This window comes from Mytilus trossulus, chromosome 10 (genome assembly GCF_036588685.1).
Source record: "Mytilus trossulus isolate FHL-02 chromosome 10, PNRI_Mtr1.1.1.hap1, whole genome shotgun sequence".
In the NCBI taxonomy this organism is placed as follows: Eukaryota; Metazoa; Mollusca; class Bivalvia; order Mytilida; family Mytilidae; genus Mytilus; species Mytilus trossulus.
The window spans coordinates 26,917,493-26,936,314 of NC_086382.1; the positions used below are offsets into that span (position 1 = coordinate 26,917,493).

The window sequence follows — 18,822 nt, forward strand, 5'->3', positions numbered from 1 at the left end:
TTAATGTTTTATATTGTCCTGAACATGGTCAAACAGGGGAGGATCCAGCCATTTTAAAAAAGGGGGGTCCAATTACATGTCCCCATTCAAATGCATTGATCGTCCCAAAAAAAAAGGGGGGTTCCAACCCCTGGAACCCCCCTCTGGATCTGCGCCTGGTCAAAGTAGGCACTCCAGATGTAAAGCCTTCCCATATTTTTCCTGGCCTTTTTTTTAACCAAAATCCTTGGACATATCAGTTTTATGTAGGTATGATACATCTTTCGTTAGACAAGGTTACAGGCTTTTCATACCAATTTATTCAGTACATGAAATTTTGGAGTTGCTAAATGTTAAAAAAAGAAGATGTGGTATGATTGCCAATGAGACAATACTTCACAAGAGACCAAATGGTACAGAAATTCACAACTCTACGTCACAGTTTGACCTTCAACAATGAGTAAAGCCCATACCACATAGCTATATAAAGATGAGATGACTGATGTAAAGCAATTCCAATGAAAAAACTCACCAGCTAACCTGGGACAATGGTGTAACAGAACAATATAAAAACAATCTTATGAAAATCAGTTGAAAAGGTCCTAACTCATCAATCATCAGATAGATACAAATAGAAATGCATATAACAAAAACACGAGGTGGATGTGGCAGGGTACTTATACATCCCAACAACAAAAAACACAACAGACCTGAGAGTATCAAATGTCATAAGTGTTAGAATGTTGACATTTGACCGTGGGTTGTTTTAAGTTTGCATAAACAGACAATGTGCATGAAGACTTCAAATATTATCCTTTGAAATAAGTTCTGGAGTATAAAAGAATGGCATACAAGTGTCTAAATTTGGAGTCCTTTATTGACTTTAAACCAAACCTGTCAAATATGTAGCATGAAGGAAATGTTTATTAGAGTATTTCTGAAATGATGCTCTCTCAACTTAAAAATTTGTATACTATCCAGATTGTGAATGCAGCACCCTAACACATTTCAGATAGCTCTGAAACTTTGCACATTTTATTATTATCTGTGTCTCATGCTCTCTATCCCCATTTATTAAAGTTGCATTCCTTTATAAAGTTATATTTAAGCGACAGCATCATCTATGTCCCATGGACACACTCCCAATTTAACTGTGATGTAAATTTCTCTAATTTATATTGGATCCTTGCAAGGTGTAAACATTCTGTCGAACAATGTTCTCTTGGCCTTGAACTTGTTTCATGAATCGATGATCAACATTTTTAAAACGGCACAAATCTGTTTATCAGTTTTCTATATTTGGTGTATTAAATTATTATTAGATGTGCATGTCTGACTAGCAGGTTTCATCTATCTGACCTCATTTTCATGGTTCATTGGTCCATGTTGAAGTTTGTGTTGTGGTCTGTACATCAGGTACTATAAGTACATGTATAGGCAAAGTCTTATTTGGTATTTGTCTGACAGAGTTTATCTGACAGTGACCTCATTTTCATAGTTCATTGGTCCATGTTAAAGTTTGTGTTGTGGTCTGTACATCAGGTACTATAAGTACATGTATAGGCAAAGTCTTATTTGGTGTTTGTCTGGCAGAGTTTATCTGACAGTGACCTCATTTTCATGGTTCATTGGTCCATGTTGAAGTTTGTGTTGTGGTCTGTACATCAGGTACTATAAGTACATGTATAGGCAAAGTCTTATTTGGTGTTTGTCTGGCAGAGTTTATCTGACAGTGACCTCATTTTCATGGTTCATTGGTCCATGTTAAAGTTTGTGTTGTGGTCTGTACATCAGGTACTATAAGTACATGTATAGGCAAAGTCTTATTTGGTGTTTGTCTGGCGAGTTTATCTGACAGTGACCTCATTTTCATGGTTCATTGGTCCATGTTAAAGTTTGTGTTGTGGTCTGTACATCAGGTACTATAAGTACATGTATAGGCAAAGTCTTATTTGGTGTTTGTCTGGCAGAGTTTATCTGACAGTGACCTCATTTTCATGGTTCATTGGTCCATGTTGAAGTTTGTGTTGTGGTCTGTACATCAGGTACTATAAGTACATGTATAGGCAAAGTCTTATTTGGTGTTTGTCTGGCAGAGTTTATCTGACAGTGACCTCATTTTCATGGTTCATTGGTCCATGTTAAAGTTTGTGTTGTGGTCTGTACATCAGGTACTATAAGTACATGTATAGGCAAAGTCTTATTTGGTGTTTGTCTGGCGAGTTTATCTGACAGTGACCTCATTTTCATGGTTCATTGGTCCATGTTAAAGTTTGTGTTGTGGTCTGTACATCAGGTACTATAAGTACATGTATAGGCAAAGTCTTATTTGGTGTTTGTCTTGCAGAGTTTATCTGACAGTGACCTCATTTTCATGGTTCATTGGTCCATGTTAAAGTTTGTGTTGTGGTCTGTACATCAGGTACTATAAGTACATGTATAGGCAAAGTCTTATTTGGTGTTTGTCTGGCAGAGTTTATCTGACAGTGACCTCATTTTCATGGTTCATTGGTCCATGTTAAAGTTTGTGTTGTGGTCTGTACATCAGGTACTATAAGTACATTTATAGGCAAAGTCTTATTTGGTATTTGTCTGGCAGAGTTTATCTGACAGTGACCTCATTTTCATGGTTCATTGGTCTATGTTGAAGTTTGTGTTGTGGTCTGTACATCAGGTACTATAAGTACATTTATAGGCAAAGTCTTATTTGGTATTTGTCTGGCAGAGTTTATCTGACAGTGACCTCATTTTCATGGTTCATTGGTCCATGTTGAAGTTTGTGTTGTGGTCTGTACATCAGGTACTATAAGTACATGTATAGGCAAAGTCTTATTTGGTGTTTGTCTGGCAGAGTTTATCTGACAGTGACCTCATTTTCATGGTTCATTGGTCTATGTTGAAGTTTGTGTTGTGGTCTGTACATCAGGTACTATAAGTACATGTATAGTCAAAGTCTTATTTGGTGTTTGTCTGGCAGAGTTTATCTGACAGTGACCTCATTTTCATGGTTCATTGGTCCATGTTGAAGTTTGTGTTGTGGTCTGTACATTAGGTACTATAAGTACATGTATAGGCAAAGTCTTATTTGGTGTTTGTCTGGCAGAGTTTATCTGACAGTGACCTCATTTTCATGGTTCATTGGTCCATGTTGAAGTTTGTGTTGTGGTCTGTACATCAGGTACTATAAGTACATGTATAGGCAAAGTCTTATTTGGTGTTTGTCTTGCAGAGTTTATCTGACAGTGACCTCATTTTCATGGTTCATTGGTCTATGTTGAAGTTTGTGTTGTGGTCTGTACATCAGGTACTATAAGTACATGTATAGTCAAAGTCTTATTTGGTGTTTGTCTGGCAGAGTTCATCTGACAGTGACCTCATTTTCATGGTTCATTGGTCTATGTTAAAGTTTGTGTTGTGGTCTGTACATCAGGTACTATAAGTACATGTATAGTCAAAGTCTTATTTGGTGTTTGTCTGGCAGAGTTCATCTGACAGTGACCTCATTTTCATGGTTCATTGGTCCATGTTGAAGTTTGTGTTGTGGTCTGTACATCAGGTACTATAAGTACATGTATAGGCAAAGTCTTATTTGGTGTTTGTCTGGCAGAGTTTATCTGACAGTGACCTCATTTTCATGGTTCATTGGTCCATGTTGAAGTTTGTGTTGTGGTCTGTACATAGGTACTATAAGTACATGTATAGGCAAAGTCTTATTTGGTGTTTGTCTGGCAGAGTTTATCTGACAGTGACCTCATTTTCATGGTTCATTGGTCCATGTTGAAGTTTGTGTTGTGGTCTGTACATCAGGTACTATAAGTACATGTATAGGCAAAGTCTTATTTGGTATTTGTCTGGCAGAGTTTATCTGACAGTGACCTCATTTTCATGGTTCATTGGTCCATGTTGAAGTTTGTGTTGTGGTCTGTACATCTGGTACTATAAGTACATGTATAGGCAAAGTCTTATTTGGTATTTGTCTGGCAGAGTTTATCTGACAGTGACCTCATTTTCATGGTTCATTGGTCCATGTTGAAGTTTGTGTTGTGGTCTGTACATCAGGTACTATAAGTACATGTATAGGCAAAGTCTTATTTGGTATTTGTCTGGCAGAGTTTATCTGACAGTGACCTCATTTTCATGGTTCATTGGTCCATGTTGAAGTTTGTGTTGTGGTCTGTACATATGTACATAGGTACTATAAGTACATGTATAGGCAAAGTCTTATTTGGTGTTTGTCTGGCAGAGTTTATCTGACAGTGACCTCATTTTCATGGTTCATTGGTCCATGTTGAAGTTTGTGTTGTGGTCTGTACATAGGTACTATAAGTACATGTATAGGCAAAGTCTTATTTGGTGTTTGTCTGGCAGAGTTTATCTGACAGTGACCTCATTTTCATGGTTCATTGGTCCATGTTGAAGTTTGTGTTGTGGTCTGTACATCGGGTACTATAAGTACATGTATAGGCAAAGTCTTATTTGGTATTTGTCTGGCAGAGTTTATCTGTCGGTGACCTCATTTTCATGGTTCATTGGTCCATGTTGAAGTTTGTGTTGTGGTCTGTACATCAGGTACTATAAGTTCATTTGTCAATTTTAAGTCTAATATTCAGACACCTTTAGCTATTATTAGATAAGTTCAACTACATTTAGTGTATGGAATGATTGTTTCATGTATGTTTGATGTAATCACTTAGGCAGTTGATATTTCATCATGTGCACTCCTGTTTCTCAAATTTATACAATACTGACCAAACTCTATACTTATTGTTTGAAGTTACGTTGTAAGACATTGAGGATCAAGTACAACTATCTTTTTGAATCATGCTTCACTTTCACTTACACAAGTTTGTCAATTACAATGTGTATGGCAGATTTGGTTTACACAGGACAAGGTCAGATGATATGTCAAGAGAGACAGACAGACAGCTGATGACATTCTATTGCATGTCCTCTATGAAAATAATCAGACCTATACACTATTAACTTTCTAAAAAGACTAAAATAAAATATGTAATAGATGCCTTACAATAGTATGCCATTAAAGTGAAAAGATTATAATATTACAGCAGGAGACTAGCAGAATAACACTCAACAAACTCATCAGAAACACAGGGGTTTAATATTGAAGGTAAATAGATATGTAAAAACCTAAGCTTAAATCAACTAAATATGTCATTAGTTTTCTGGTCCTACTTGTTTAAAGTTTGTCATTTCTTGGACTTAAAGCTGGCTGTGCGATATTGGTTTTACTCATTATTGAAGGCTGTATGGATGACCTATAGTTGATACTTTCTGTTTCATTTGGTCTCATCTTCTTGAGCATGTGGAGTCAATTTCACAAATAACTTATGACTAAGATTGGTCATAAGTCATGATCAAACCAGTATACTTACAATCAATCTTAGTCATAAGTTTATTCATGAAATCAGCTCCTTATTTATAACAGTTCGATTTTTCATGGTTGGTAGATTTTCTTTTTTCATATATAAATAAGTAAGTAGTAAGACTTGCAACAATTAAGCTATTTATTTGAGTCTGACATATAGTTATCACAGAAAAACAATTACACACAGAATAATTTCCCTCTCGTTTACCTCCCTACTTACCCAATATTCTTTATATTAACTTGATACTTAATTTGACAAAGTTTGTTATAGCAGACATTAGATTCTCAGACAAGTCTTATAAATGCTGTAATAAAAGCTGTTCTTCATCGAATCTATCAAACAACTCTGTTCAGATATTTGCTTGTCAATGTGTTCTTGATACTCGAGGCCGATCTTAATTGAGATACATTGCCAGTTTTGGCACTGAAGGTAATGGTTATCTATAGCTTCCTCCACAAATAAAATACTTACCATGATGGTGCAGCCAAGAACCTAAAAGGGGCAATTTACACCAACAAACAATCTAATATCAGGTCTATTATTTTTTTTATCATATACAGTATTCCTCATTAACAATAAAAAATGTGTTCTGATGATTTTCTTTCATGGGACTGATTAAATGTATGCGATGAAAATAAATTTGAATGAGAATATCTGATGCATAAAACTGATGCGTTTATACATGATAAATATAAATATGTCTCTTGCTGACCTGTTCAAGATTATTCTCAAGTCCAACTTTTTGTTTTTGCAACTTGCAGGGTATTGGATGTCAGAGCAGTAAATACAGAAAATATGGAAAGCAGACCTATGCATTTGGCAGCAAGTTTCTATCTACAAATACATGTAGTAATAGATAAATGGTCAAGTAGATAATCAATATATTTTTTTTTATATAGTTTTCTCCACAAACATTTATCTTTTCTTGAAGGACTGACCCCCCCTCTCTGGTAGACATGAAAGAAAAATGAGTTCGAAATTTTTATATGTATCCTTTATCTGCTTGATGTTATATTCATTATGAATTAAAGTCTGAAACTTGTTGCCACCCAATGTCTTGGTCATAAATATCCATATTTTCTATTTAGAATGTATCTGATGTTCCATAGCCCACAATGTCATTTGTCCTGTTTTGTATGTCAAAACACTTATACAGTGCTCTGTTTAACAGATCATACTATTGATAGATATTTGTATGCATAATCAAAAATAAGACCAAAACTGTATTAAAAGTACTTTGCATTCAAGTGTGCTAAAATATACTCCATATGGAGGTGCTCCTACTTTCAAGAGGCAAATACGTAGAAGAAATTAATATCTTTGCATGTTAGAAATCAGACAATATTTATACAACAAAGGAAAAGACAAACTACAATAATATATTGAAAATAACAGCTATCTCGTAAAAGTTCCATTAATATGTACAGATAAAATTAAAATATATTCTTTTCAAAAAAAAATCAGTAACTGGATATAAATATTTATAACATATTGTATATTTGTTTATCCACAACTATAAATACAGTAAGCATGTACATACACTCAACAGGAATATTTCCCCAGATTTGCAGTTTGTACAATTGTAATGATCGATGAAATACCCCTCTATATTATCAAATAACGAAATAATATGAATAGATATATTGTTTCTATTTGGAGCCAGTGAAGGACAATTGAAGTTTTGGAAACTATGTGGAACTTACCTTTAAATGAAAGAAAATGTTCAGAAAAATGTAATTTTCCAGTCTTTAGAAAATTCAATTATGTTTTTAAACCCGATATTAAACTTGTTTCATCACAAAATGAAACTTTTTGATATAGATCAACAAAAAGGTAGTGCAAAAATGATATGAAGTGAGGGAATTTTATTCTTCTTGATATTAAAGCTTATGAATAGAACTAGCACTGACTATATACTAAAAGAAGTTTATGAATATGATATACAACATGTCATCTGTGATCTTTTATATACACTATTTATAAATACACATAAGACTATGCTTTCCCCCCCCCCTTTATTTCATAGTTGTCAAGTAGTTTTGGAATGCTATTCTTGTATGAATTACAAACTCTTATGTATCCCTCTACCTGAAATTCTTATCTGACAGTTTTGCAAAATTATAAACAAATTTGAACAAAATTTATTTTTTAAACAATAATGTCTAATATAAAATGAAAAAAATAATTACATACTTACAATAATATTACAAAAGATGATCCCCAACTATTTATAAATCAGTGAATAAAACTTTTGAAGAAGAATATTTGGTGGCGTTTCTTTTTTTTTTCCTTTTTTTTTTTTTTTTTTACATTACAGCAGATTCAATTATTTTACGTGGATACCATTTTTCTTGGATTTAAAAATCTGTAATTTTTATGGATATTTAATCTTTATAATGGTTTTCCAAATGCCTGAAAAACAACTCAATAGAAAATTTGTAATTCGTTGAACATTTACAATAACTGGTTCACCACTAAAACCAAGAAAATTGATATCCGAAATATAAAAAAATATAATAATAATTGATCCACACTATTCCATTAAAATGTATGTGGGAGGGTAGGAAGGGAAGTTTAATTTTTGAATTTGGGTAACGAGTCTTTTATCAGTATGCGTCTTTTATCAATATTATGCAAAATTATTTTTAAAAACGGTTCTTGTTTGTAGGGATTTTGAAAGTCCCATGATTAACAGTGTTCTCCCCAGTGCCTTTTAGCAGCATGGTAATGTGATGCTATAATATTAAATGAGATGCCATAATATTATTGTGATGCTATCTGAAGTGGTTTTCTTAGAGATTATGTTATGGATGTGATGCTATCTGAAGTGGTTTTCTTAGAGATTATGTTATGGATGTGATGCTATCTGAAGTGGTTTTCTTAGAGATTATGTTATGGATGAGATGCTATAATATTAAATGGCGTGCTATCTGAAGTGGTTTTCTTAGAGACTATGTTGACAATGAGGGTCGGTTGAAGACAAAACTTTACGACAAAAGAGATGATTTCAGCTTTCTAATTGTGAACTTTCCATTTCTAAGTAGCAACATTCCAGCAGCACCTGCATACGGGGTATATATCTCCCAATTGATACGATATTCCCGTGCTTGCATTTCCTATCATGATTTTCTTGATAGAGGGTTACTGCTCACAAGGAAGCTATTAAACCAAGAGTTCCAAATGGTGAAGTTGAAATCATCCCTTCGTAAATTTTACGGACGCCATCACAAGTTGTTTGACCGTTTTGGAATAACCGTTTCACAAATGATATCGGAAAAGTTCCTTACGTCGTAACTACAATCCCCTTCCCTTTCATGAATTTGACCTACCGAATTAGATTATTTACCGAATTTGTAATCACATAATCAACACGACGGGTGCCGCATGGGGAGCAGGATCTGCTTAACCTTCCGGAGCACCTGAGATCACCCCTAGTTTTTGGTGGGGTTCGTGTTGTTTATTCTTTAGTTTTCTATGTTGTGTCATGTGTACTATTGTTTTTCTGTTTGTCTTTTTCATTTTTAGCCATGGCGTTGTCAGTTTGTTTTAGATTTACGAGTTTGACTGTCCCTTTGGTATCTTTCGTCCCTCTTTTATAAATGTGATGCTATAATTTTTAAAAACAAGATGGTATTTCAATTTCCCTGTTAACCAGGATGCTAAATGAAATATCTGAGGAGAACACTGGCCTTCCTAGTGAAAGTTCCTACCATTCCACATACATTTTAATGGAATAGCCCTGTCCTATTAGCAGCAGTAATGATCTTTATATTCTGGCTTTCCTCCATTACCAGTTAATCTTTGCCTCTGGATCTCAGGATAACAACTATTACAATACCCTTCCTTAGAAGTATTCCCGTAATTATTACAGCCCACGCCTTTACAAAATTTGATACTTCTACGCTCCCTCTCAACTTTTGACATTGCTAGGGAATATTTCTGTTCCACTCCCGGACTGGTAACTGAAGTCCGTGATAAATCATTTAAAGGTTCTCTTTCTGGAACGTTATACTGTTCTATCTGTGCTGGTAGCATGGGATAAGTCCTAGTTGGAGATGTAACCCCGGGTATTGTTGCACTTAGAGGCAAACCTGGTCTTGTTATATTGGTTGTAACAGGCGCAGTCCTACTAATACTTGTCGGAACACTAGTATTTATAGTTCCTGGTCTACTACTTGGTGGCCCTACTGATCCGCCATACATTTCTTTTAATACATTATAGTGAAAAGTACATCTGTAATACATACTTTCATCTCCATATTTATCACAGCCTGGTTCAATACAAATTGTTCCTTTTTTTATCTGTCTGATCTGAAGTGGTTTCATTTTGTCTTTTTTGTCTGAAAAAAAACAACCCACAAGAATACAATTTAATTTCATCGTAAAGTGATCACTTTTGTTGAAAAGAAAATGTCCCACCATAACTAGATGTACATTAAAGGATGCTGTAAAAGACATTTTCATTTACTTGATATTTTCACTGTTTGCATAAAAATTGTTTTTATTTCTCCAAATGTTTCATTGCAAATATTGCAAATTAAGTAATTTATGTTTTTTGTTGGTATGTTTTTGTAATAAGCCAGTTCCCTGATATGGTTTTCAGACGAATCTGTCATGTGACTTCCATCACCACATGACAAAAATGTATGCATAGAAATTTCCAACACATGTTGAGCAAACGGGTGAAAAAGTTTTATCTTATACTGCACAAAATATTTGGGAAATTAAAATCTAAAAGGATGATCACCCTCCCTCAGTCATACGGCAATCACGATTGTGTACTAACGGATCATTTATTAGTTTTATACTACCCTAAAAAGACTATTATAAAAGTGCCAAAAACTTTTAAAAGAGCAGGGATTCAGGCGTGCCTTCTATCTGGTAAATGACATCACAAAGGTGGTGAAATTGACAATCTTTTCTGGTGAAAGACATGATTCCAGAAATGACCTATTGGAAATACTGACAATGCTTAGACCCCAATGAGACCCACTTAATATAAACAAGTGTTTTATCCTGTAGCCTTATCTGAATGCAACTATTGGTGATGACAATACCTTTTTCATAACATTTAGAACAGTAGCCTTGAGTCCTAGAATCTCCATAATATTGGCATCCAACAACTTTACATTTTTGTCTAGAAGGGGAGTAACACACTCCATGTTGTACTAAAAATAGCAAAAATAATTATTTTATTACAATTGCTTTGCCACAATTGATTTTTTTTCAATGAAAATAAATTATCTAAATGATTACTGATATGTTGTTCAGCTGTTTAAATACTATTCTTGTAAATGTTTTTTAAAGCATTCAAATAAGGTGTCCTGATAAAACATAGAAAGTATTCAAAAATATTCTGGTAAATATAGTTACTTTGAATTCATTTATTTTCGTGGGTACCAATTTTCGTGGTTTGAGGAAAACTTGCATATTCATGGATATCTAATTTGACTGCTTTGAAAAGTCTGCATACATTCCTTTAGAAAATTTGCAATTTGTTGAATAATCGAATTTGATGTTACCCTGTATCCACAGAATCCACGAAAATCGATTTCCAATGAATATTAATGAATCCACGGTATAAGTGTTTAAATTGGATGTAATGTTTGGTAAAAATATATTCTAAAAGATTTTTCAAGTGAATTTATAATGAAAAATATAATGTGAGTGTTTGCAGTAAATATTCTAGTACCGGTACATATATTTTCCGCTTTTAAAGTAGATTTCATTCCTTATTATTGTAAATGTTCATGTAAGGCATACTGGTTCTGTTCATGAAACCATATTTTATGTATGTAAATTTGATTAACTCTCTTTGTAAGTTGTAACTATAGTTCCAAATGTTATTTCTTTATTTTAGGATTGTATAATGTTATATTATTTAAGTATTGTTAGTCTTGCTTTGAATTGTTTCACAACCAATATTCTCTTAGATTACAGTACAACTCAGATCAAGCATGTATCAAGGAAAGCCCTAAATTGTTCAGTTAGGGGAAGTAAGTAGTTCAGTAAGGGGAAGTAAGAAGAATCTTTTCATTGTATAAAGCAGGTCCACCTTAAACAATCAGATATTTTTTTGAGGTCATTTTTGTTAGTTTTTATGAATGTTTCAGGAAACACAATTCTCACCCTAAGTGCCACCAGCCATTATAATAAGGACTAAGTAAGTAACAGAAACCTAAAGAAATCTATTGATGAATCAGTCTGAGGTATATTAATCTCATTTCATACATCTTGTAACTTATTTTACAATGCTCTCAATAAAATATAAGCTTAACTGAACAACTGTACTATAATCTCAGAAATTTGCCAGTGCATTTATTATGGTCTAATATTTTGCTGATTGAACAAATGGAAATAAAAAGAGATTTTGTGATGCACATACAAATAATGGTATCAATTTTTAAATTTTTTTTGCTTTTCCTATTCTGTTGCAATAATCACAATAAAATTATTTCTCAATTTACTGTATCAAATGAATGGTTTTTGCTGTAACTCTAGTTAAAGGTTTAATGCACACATATAATGTCCTGTGCAGAAACACATTATTGTGGATTCATTTCACTTCGTTGGATACCAATTTTCGTGGGTTTCATCGGAACAGGTGAAACACAATTCAAATGTTCAACAAATTACATATTTTCAATAGGATTTGTATACAGAGATTGCCAAAATGATGAAATCAAATATCCGCAAAAATTGATACCCACAAAAATAAATGAATCCACATTATTAAAACTGCATGTGAAAGCTTAAAGAGATTATGAAACCAAACTATATATACCTGGTGATAATCTTTTATGCTCAGTTGACCTACACCTTGCATGTGCACCAGCCAATATTGAAGTGCAAGTTTCACACATTTGGTTTGGCGGGTAAATCATATTTTCACAAACAGGTGACGCACATTTGACTTTATCTTTATGGCTTGTAATAACAGGATTGACCTCGTCTGGAGCTATATGTTGACAGGGAGTAGCCGATTCTATTAGTTGTTCTGCTCCATACTCTGTAGGGTCACTGCTTCTTCTAGAACTAATTATGCAAGAATGGCATAGTCCACCCTGCTCTATAGGACCATAACACCCAGGTGTAAGACAGATATTTTTACCTTCTGCAGTTGTAGGTACAAACGAGGTCTGCATAACTTTATCTTGAGTCCGATCAGATGTACGCACAGAATAAGTCTCGATTTTCCTATTTCTACTGTTGGCACATTCATTGCAATACCCTTCTAAGAAGAAATGAGGATGGTTCTTACAATTAAAAGTTTTACATTGAAGATCCTCTGGATTGAAGGATCTTAAATTAGGTGGATTACGTGCACCACTTAACTCATTCAAGTCATTCAGAACATATGTCTGCGATGATGGCCCACTTCTACCGCCTGCAGCCTCAGCAGGCCTGGAACTAGGCGGACTGTTTTCATTACTGGGAGAAAAATCAGTAAATCCTGTGGTAACAAAGCATTTTGCACATTTATTGGCTTGCAGTGTCAGACAATGTTCTTTACAGTGTGGTGATGAACACTGCTGCCTGTGTAATTCCCCAGGTTGCATTCTGGTAAATGAGTTACTGAAACCAGGTGATTGTCTGGTCATTTGATGTCCACTTCCCGGGGGAGTCCTAGACTGGCCAGTACCAAACAATGATTGATCATCAATGGGTTCATTTTGACCTTTAGATAATGTTTCCTGTAATGATAATGGCATATTGGAATTTGGAGGTTGATGTCTGCGGCTTTCAGAAGGGTGACATTCATGACAATATGGTTGAGTTTTTGTGGAAGCTCGGTTTCCACATTTATTTTTACATTGTTCCTCCATCATTGACATTTCATATATTTGTTGTGTAGCAAAAGATGCTGGTGGTGCTGTAGGTTCCATTTCTATCTGCCGATTCTGGGCCGCCACATCTTCATTTCGCTTGTAATCACGAGTATAATCCATGAAACATTTATGACAGTATCCAGCGATGGACGGAGCACCATACATTTCACATCCTTCATTCCAGCATTGGGGCTGACAGGTAATAGTTCCCTTTTCTTGGTCAACTACACGATATTCATTGTTTACAAAAACTGGTGGTTCTTGGGCTTGGGGTGATCTTGAAGGGTCTTTAGACCAAAACCCATAAATTTGCAAACATTCTGATAAATGGTCTTGAACTAGATTATGATGATCTTGAATTGTCTGAAACTCCAATTTTGCTACAGGAATTTGTAAAACAGAGTCTTGGGTAGTCATTGGCACTGATTTCAGTTTTAAATACATTTTCAGTAAATCTTGGACGAGAGGTTCTTCTTCAGGTAAAAGAAATTGTACAAAAAGAGGAGTCTGATCGGATAAAACAAGGGGGACAACTAGCTCACCATCATTGTCTCTTCCTAGCGATTGTTTAGTTACTAATGGTACAAAATGGTTCATACTATATCCAATCAAGATTGGTGATGGGTATATTTCATTTTCCTTCCATTCGAGAGGTAAATATATTCCAGAAATATTACACTCTTGGACGTTATTTCCGTAAACTGATCTCACGTTCTTGCTTGCCAGAACAATTATTGGTCTTCTTAAAATATTTGCCAGAACATAAAGATGAACAGCTTCTAATGTATCATATGGTAAAAAGGCTTCTCTGTTCTGCTGATCAATGGCTGCATTGGTAATAGTTTCCCATTCTCGCTCCCATTCCTGAAAGAATAGTAAAAATTCTGAAGTATAGAATAAAATTGAGAATGGAAATGGGGAATGTGTCAAAGAGACAACCTGACCATAGAGCAGACAACAGCCAAAGGCAACAAATGGGTCTTGTAGGAACTTGTATAGAATTTTTTTCTTCTTCAAAATTTAACACTATAAGTTATGTGGAAATTCTGGATTCAGACTTAAAAAAAATGTGATCTGCTTGACCACAATATTTTTTTTTTCAAATTTCGGATAAGAATATATGTGAAGGTTAATGGTTGATCTCTAAGTGAATAAAACTGACTTGAAATTATACACAGACAAACAATAAAACAATATGTTATATCAATACTTGTCTTCTTACCCTTATAAAAACATAAAATGCACCAGGAATAGACCTAAACTCAAATATTTATAGCTTATCATTTCCTTTCGAACTTCCTTTCACTGACTAGACAATTTTATTTTTTTTACCTATAGTCTACTCAATTTGGCATTGTATAATGGTTAAGACAATTGTTTGTACTCAATACCAGACAAGGTTGAGTATTGATTTACTTTTCCAACAAGGAAGTAGATTAGTGTTACTGTAATCTATTGTTACACTTCAAGGAAGTAATTTGAATTTCAATGAAGTGTTACTATGTTTATATCTTTATCATAAATATTTTTTAAACTTACAACAAATATGAAATAAAAATCCCTTTATCATGCATGAGGAACCACTTGCAATTTATACAAGTATTTTTTTTATTTTAAAATAGCGTAATGTTATTCGAAATTATTTCATTGAGAATATCATCTAAGCATAAAAGTATAAGTGGAAACTTCACAATTATTTTATATAATTCATGAAAGGCTCAATAATAAAATGTAAATTCAGAAATTATTGCAATGTTTTTAAATATGTGAAAATTCAACAGTCTTGGACTCTCAGCCTTAGCTGACTTAGGTTGACATACTCAAATATGTGTGCTTGCATTCATAATTTTAATAATTATTTCTCTTACAAATTTTTGATGGAACATTTTATTTTTACCAGAAATAATTGATTCACAATAATAAATGGACACATTGATACCTGTAGTTACCAATGAAGCTCAAAAAACATTAAATACAGATATTTAAAATATCTAAATTTGTTCACACATTCAATGTAATAATATTTTCAAAATGGTTTTTTTAACAATACTAAAAAAAAATATAGAATAACAAGATTAAAATAACACTGAATAATCAGATAAAACCAGAAATTTTTTAGATCCCAGAAGTGGCAATTTGTACAAACAGGAACAGGAAGTTTATTTTTAATATATCTGATAGAAAAAGTAGATTGGGGATTCTTTGAAATGGCCATTTATAATTAGATTACCGTATACAAGGATTAATTTTAGCTTGGATAATTGGAGATCTGCCCTGTTAAAAAGCCGAATCATTTTCTCAAAGACATGAGATGAGACTTCTTAAAGTTTTTAATTGAATGCTTTTCTGTAAAATTAATGCATTTATTTTTGCAAATGCATGATATAAAAGATGCAACAAAGTGTTTCAATCAAATATATTCAATGTCTCAGTAAGTTATTCAGGTGAACAAATTCAAACCAAGTGTAACCTCATCTTTGTTTTTGTATGCCCCATCTACAAAAGTAGAGGGGCATTATGTTTTCTGGTCTGTACGTCCATTCGTTCGTTCGTCTCGCTTCATGTTAAAGTTTTTGGTCAGGGTAGTTTTTGATGAATTTGAAGTCCAATCAACTTAAAACTTAGTACACATGTTCCTAATGATATGATCTTTCTAATTTTAATGCCAAATAAGAGTTTTGACCCCAATTTCATGCATATGGTCCACTGAACATAGAAAATGATAGTGCGAATGGGGCATCCATGTACTGGGGACACATTCTTGTTATGTTTTTTTTTACCCAAATCATATAAGACCAGTGTGACTTAGATATGCAAGGGTTTAATAAGACATCTCTGCAAAATTTTCTCATCTTAAACCTAATCATTCACTACATACTTATAAAAACAAAATTGATATCTTACATTTTTATCTAGCTGTGCATTGAATCCAAATGGTCTTTCCTGATTCATTCTTCTCTGTCGTAAGAGCCATCTTCTCTGGAAATTTTTCTGTGTGCTGGAGTCTTGAACAAGCGACACATATAATAATCGTCTGAGTAACAAATTGTCATCTTCTAGTCCCCACAGACACATACTAACGGCATGGAGCAAACAATTTCCATCACCTATAAATAGCCATTATATCAACATTAGCTGTAACCAACATTTATATGTATAATGTTAAATAAATGCCAAACAAAGGAAACTGCCACTGCTGGATCCAGGGGTTTCAACCGAAACCCCCACTTTTTTGGTAAATCAATGCACTTTAATGGGAACATATGGTTCTTTCTTAAATAGGTCGACATCACTTTTTTTACAATAAGAAGCAGCCCTGAAAGATGTAACAGGTTGACTATTTTTTGGCCTGTAAAATCAATGTAAATTATATATGTCATTCTAACATGGATTGCCTGACATTTATCTCATTTTTAATTCCATTGATTTATAGTAAGTTTAATAACAGTAATGCCTCATTTTAACTTTGACATATATATACATGATATCTGTAATTTGAACCTGGTCTGAAAGCCTTTCACAGTAATCAGTATATTCTGTCATAATCTGAATCCACTATAAATCTCCATTCTTTTTTAACATTGCTGCAAAATATATTAAAACTTCCACATCAGTTTTAAGTTTTTCTTGCTTGAAACATTTAGTTCCACAAGGAATTTACGAGAGATGAATTTTCACAATAAATTTGCTATTTTATGAAATTTTCCTTTGATATTACTGACTGATAATTTCCTTTCTCAGCACAGTAGAGTGATATGAAAAGTTATCGCTAGAAACTATGAATGCATGTGCCAGTTTTCAATGAAATTAAAAATGTTTTCATAGGTAAAATAACAATAAACAGATTACCATCTGTGGTCTCATAGAAAGTTCATTGATAGATCTACAAATGTATATGCAGATGACCAAAAATAATCTATAAAATATAAACATATAAATACAATGATATTTTTATAAGCATTTTACCTTTTGTTTTCAGAGGGTATAATGTTTTTGCCGAACGACACCAATTGATAACTTTGTTGTCCTGAAGTTCTTGTCTTATGTCTGTATCGAGGATATTTAACAAATAGAAGTGTCGAAAACCTTCAGGATACAGAGTCAAATTGGGTAGATTTATGTTGTAAACATGGTAACTTTTTAAACAAAACGTCTTGTTTCGTTCTGAAGTATCAATGTCATTTTGTATCGATTCCTGCAAGGAATTTGCCATGTGTGGACTGCAATCTCTGAAGTTCTTCTTGAAAGGTGGTACAACATCACTCATATCGATTTTATTTGACTGCAAGAATAAAGTTATCATACAAATATATTTGATAAACATTTTCACTTTATACTTATGCCAAAAATTGTACATTTCAATTTTCTTGTAAGGTCAATTTAAAGAAGGGTTATACAACCTATAACGGTTTACTTTTTACAAATGGTGACATGGACGGAGAGTTGTCTCTTTGGTACTCATACCCACATCTTCTTAGGTCTAATAACTATCATCATGCTTACAAAGTTACGATCATTATACTATCAAATATAAATATAAATAAAATTTACATACTATTTCCTCCATTAGACATGTTAGATAGCAAATTAGACATGTTAGATAACAAAATCACCTATTATACAAGATTAAAACTGAATATCTCAAGCCACACAAGTCCCAATCAGGACTTTTAGAAATCTATTGGGATATAGGTATATATACATGTACATGTACAACTACAGTTTGCTAGCTTAAAAAATTATATTCTTTAAATATACATGCAGGTGTGTAATTTGTCACGGAAGATGCAAATTTTTTACATAAAAATAGCAAAGCCCTTGTGAAAGGTTTTTGAACGATCACAAAATAATAAGGAATAAACATGATAAGCGATACACCTACATACATTTTTGTACATGTACATGTAATGATTTATTACATGAAAGGCAAATCACTGCCATCTAATACTGATACAAAACATGTGTGAGTAAATAAATTCTTTTCTGACTTGGCAATATTAGAGATTTTAAAGCAAATTTTAGTTCAGAAACATTGCTTTAGTTACTAGATGCAACTTGTCAACTAAATATTGCATGACATCATTTCAATGTAGAATGGCTATATCATCAAATTTGATGATGCATATTATACAATTATAGCCTTTGTATGAGGTCGATATAACATCGTATTGACCTCAACCAAAGGCTACAATTGTTATATTATTAATCAACAACTATTGCATGAACAATGTAAAATTGGGGATTTCTATAATGTATTTTTAGTAACATGCTGTATGCCCTGTGCAATATGCTGTTTTTGACCTACGAAAAGGTACACACAACAGTATTGGCGTGCAATCTGAGTAAATACAAATGTTCATGTGATCAAGTTTTAACGAATCACAAATCCTTAAAAATATTCGATTAATAATATATACAGTGTATATGTATAGCCACAGCATTCTGCATTAAAATGATCAATAGAAAATTCAATCAGTTCCAAGAATTATATAAATTTAGCTGAGTCTACTGTGACTACATATATATACATGATATAGTGCATTGTTTTTTTGGTACGTTTTAGTAAGAACAAAAAGATTGTTTGACTACCATCTGAGACTACTATAACACATGTGTTATAGTAGTCT

General features: G+C 33.3%; 1 protein-coding gene across 4 annotated transcripts in view; it reads right to left on the bottom strand.

Moving 5' to 3' along the window:
• Positions 1–9,050: 9,050 nt before the first annotated feature.
• The window catches only part of LOC134687122 (tumor necrosis factor alpha-induced protein 3-like), a 33,498-nt gene continuing 23,726 nt past the window's right edge, over positions 9,051–18,822 (bottom strand). For 3 of the 4 annotated variants that reach the window (XM_063547126.1, XM_063547127.1, XM_063547125.1), the window contains exons 2-6: positions 17,162–17,477; positions 16,100–16,302; positions 12,151–14,059; positions 10,424–10,534; positions 9,051–9,706 (exon numbers count right to left, since the gene is read on the bottom strand). In XM_063547126.1, the coding sequence (XP_063403196.1) occupies positions 9,114–9,706; positions 10,424–10,534; positions 12,151–14,059; positions 16,100–16,302; positions 17,162–17,462 (3,117 nt within the window). In that variant the 5' untranslated portion in view covers positions 17,463–17,477 and the 3' untranslated portion in view covers positions 9,051–9,113. The remainder of the gene's footprint in view (positions 9,707–10,423; positions 10,535–12,150; positions 14,060–16,099; positions 16,303–17,161; positions 17,478–18,822) is intronic. The other variant, XM_063547128.1, reaches the window with a different exon arrangement.